Source organism: Colobus angolensis, unplaced genomic scaffold, assembly GCF_000951035.1.
Source record: "Colobus angolensis palliatus isolate OR3802 unplaced genomic scaffold, Cang.pa_1.0 Scaffold210, whole genome shotgun sequence".
Taxonomy (NCBI): domain Eukaryota; kingdom Metazoa; phylum Chordata; class Mammalia; order Primates; family Cercopithecidae; genus Colobus; species Colobus angolensis.
In genome coordinates, this window is record NW_012115267.1 from 1131939 (window position 1) to 1135068 (window position 3130).

Here is a 3130-nt window from a genome sequence, read left to right on the forward strand (position 1 = left end):
ACTTTGTTCTTACAGGCAATTAGGTTACTTACAGAGCAGTTTGATCCTTTCAGGGCTTGTTTTAAGGCTTTTGAAGAGTCTACAGTAGCTTATGGTCTGGGTCCTGCAGTCTAGGGCTATTGTATCTCACTAAGGCATGACGCTTTTGTAACTGCCCAAGAGTTTCATGTTGCTCACTGCCTAGACAGTGTCGATTTATCAAGATAGGGGAATTGCAATAGACAAAGTAATTCACGCAGAGCTAGCAGCACAGGAGACCCGAGTTTTATTATGTAAATCAGTCTCCTTGAGAATTTGGGGATCAGAGTTTTTAAGGATAATTTGGTAGGTGAGAAGCCAGTGAGTCAGGAGTGCTGATTGGTTGGGTAGGAGATGAAATCACAGGGAGTCGATGATGTCCTCTTGCACTGAGTCAGTTCCTGGGTGGGGGACACAAAATCAGATGAGCCAGTCTTATCAATCTGGGTGGTGCCAGCTGATCCATCAGGTGCAGGGCCTGCAAAATATCTCAAGCACTGATGTTATGTTTTCCAATAGTGGTATTATCCCCAGGAGCAATTTGGAGAGGGTTAGAATCTTGTACCTTCAGCTGCATGGCTCCTAAATCATAATTTCTAATCTTTTGGCTGTTAGTCCTACAAAAGCAGTCTAGTCTCAAGAACAGGGTTTATTGTGAGAAAGGGCTGTCACCTTTGTTTTAAACTGTAAGCTATACACTAAGTTCCTCCCAATGTTAGTTTGGCCTACGCCCAGGAATGAATAAGGATAGCTTGGAGGTTAAAAGCAAGATGGAGTTGGTTAGGTCCGATCTCCTTCACTGTCTCAATGATAATTTTGCAATGGCAGTTTCTCTTCTGAGGTTTCTAGTGCATGTTCCATGGTATTCAATAATCTCTTCACTCTGGTTGCTGGGAGCTCAAATTATTCCCAGTTCTGTGTGACTCTCATCATTGTTTGGCGTACTGCTCCCCAATAATTGTTCTTTCCTGGCCTTGCGGAGTTTCACGTTTTGCATTCAGTTACAAATTCAAAGGTACTCCTAAGCAGATTTCTGAAGCTCTTTTTCCATGTAATTCCCTCCTCTCCAGAATTCTGTCCCACAAATTCCAACCAACTTGGCCTGCCCCAATTTCCTCAACTCCAATCCCTGTCTTCTCAACCTGGGAGATCCTAGGTTTCCGTTTGATTTCCCTTCTCTGCACTACAGGCTGGAAATGGCCTCTGGGCAAAAGGGCAGAGTGATATAGGGCTCCTTTTGTTTCTCTTCTCTCACGTCCACAGCTGCCTGTTGTCCAATGTCTGACGAGTTGTTTCCTGTATTTTGTTCCGTTTTCTAATTGTTCACAGTGGGACACTAAGTCCAGACCCATTTTCTTTTCTTGTCCAGAAGTGTAAGTTTTAGGAAACTCCTAATGGAAAATGTGAATTGCTTTATTATTTTTTATGGTTGAAAACATCTTTCTCTATGATATCTCCCCACTCACCCTACTTCTTTCCTTCTCAGTAAACGCTGACGCGATCATCCGTTCCGGTGCTACCCTCTAGTGTCCGGACCAGAGCCTTGCGCAACTTCAACCCGCGCTAGTTCCGCCCCCGGCCGGCCACGCCCCGTCCTCTCACCGGCGCGCCTCCCTCTTGTTCTTCCTCCCTCCCCTGTGGACTGCGGCGCTGGCGTTCCGTGCACGCCGGCTCACTGCGCTTGCGCGGCGTTTGGACGCCACACGCTCCCGGAAGTAGGAGGTGGCCGCCGGAGTTTGTGTGGCCGCCGCCGCGGGAACGCGAGCCCGGTAATTTTTCAACGGAGAAAGGCGAGGCTTTCGGGCTCGGTCGAGTGAGTGAGTCAGTGTCCGGCTCCAGCAGCTCTCCTCTGGTGTGACAGCCGGCATGGAGGAACCACTAAGTAAAGAGCCTGCCAGCGAGGCCGTGACTCCAGCGCTGCTGGAATCGCCGCGGCCGGAGGGCCAGGAGGAGCAGCCGCTTCCCAGTCCCGAGGTGAGGAGTCGGCCCGCGCCTGGTTGTCGGCGCCCGCTGCCCGGTCCCCCAAGCGCCCTCGGCACCCCTTTCTTCTCAGGTGTCCCGCAGAAGGTGCAGCTGCGCGCCCTTGGACCCCGGCCTCTTCCCCGCGCCAAGCTCCCTAGCCTTATCCTGGGATGGTTGTCTTGGAGCCTCCTCAGAGCCGAATCACTGTCTGGGAGGGAGGAAATCGTCAAGACCAGTTCTGTCCACAGTGGGTTAATAGGTTCTAAGTGGGAGTTCTGCTCTAAACTTAATTCTATGTTGACGGTAGCTGTTGTCACTCTATCTGGCCGTTATGGGTAATTTGCAAGGCTTTCTATTTTTAAAATCTCACCATATACCCTAGGTATGTCACTTCATACCTTAAAAAAAAAAAAAATTAAAAAGCACCCACCAGCATCCCTCTCTCTTACCGGTTAAGTGGAGCGTCGTCTTAACTGCTTTTGCTCATTTACTGGTGTCTCATATAAACATAGTATACGACTGAATTAGTAATTTTGACATCTCATTGGTCGAACCTAGTTACAGTGGCCAGGTTGTAGAACAGCCTTAAAACTTATTTAACGAATGTATTTGTTGACTAGCGCTGCGGATTGTGATTGAACACTAAAATTGATCTTTTCCTAATAATAAACATGTTGAGCACTTCGTAAAGTGGGTATTTGCAAGAGCCAAGTGGGCCAAGTGGGTATTTGCAAGAGCCTCCTAGCTTTTGCTCCTTACGTCCACAATCAGTTTCCATCTGGCAGCTAGAATGAGCTTTCTAATATCATGAATTTGGCTTATTCTCCTCCTTAGTTCGATTTGCTGCTCTGCGGGGTCTGGTGCCTGCCTCTGTTGCTAATTGGATCTCACACAGTTTTCCCCTTTTGTTCCCAGTGCCCCTCGCTTCCTTGTGTTCTTTTACATTGGAAGGAAGGTCTTTCTTATTAAGGGTGTCTGTATGTTCCTTTTGCGCTGCATGCACTTCCTTTGGATCTTTGCAATTATCTTTCTCCTTCTAAAGTTGTTACTTTCTTTTTTTTTTTTTTATAAGACGGAGTCTCGCTCTGTGACCCAGGCTGGAGTGCAGTGGCTGGATCTCAGCTCACTGCAAGCTCCGCCTCCCGGGTTC

At 48.1% G+C, this 3130-nt stretch overlaps 1 protein-coding gene across 1 annotated transcript in view; it reads left to right on the forward strand.

Annotated features, from left to right (window-relative positions):
- The first annotated feature begins 1163 nt into the window (after nucleotides 1-1163).
- Nucleotides 1164-3130, forward strand: part of ERI1 (exoribonuclease 1) — a 30219-nt gene continuing 28252 nt past the window's right edge. Inside the window, exons 1-2 of the mRNA XM_011942804.1 lie at nucleotides 1164-1273; nucleotides 1505-1992. Of these exons, the coding sequence (XP_011798194.1) occupies nucleotides 1885-1992 (108 nt within the window). The 5' untranslated portion in view covers nucleotides 1164-1273; nucleotides 1505-1884. The remainder of the gene's footprint in view (nucleotides 1274-1504; nucleotides 1993-3130) is intronic.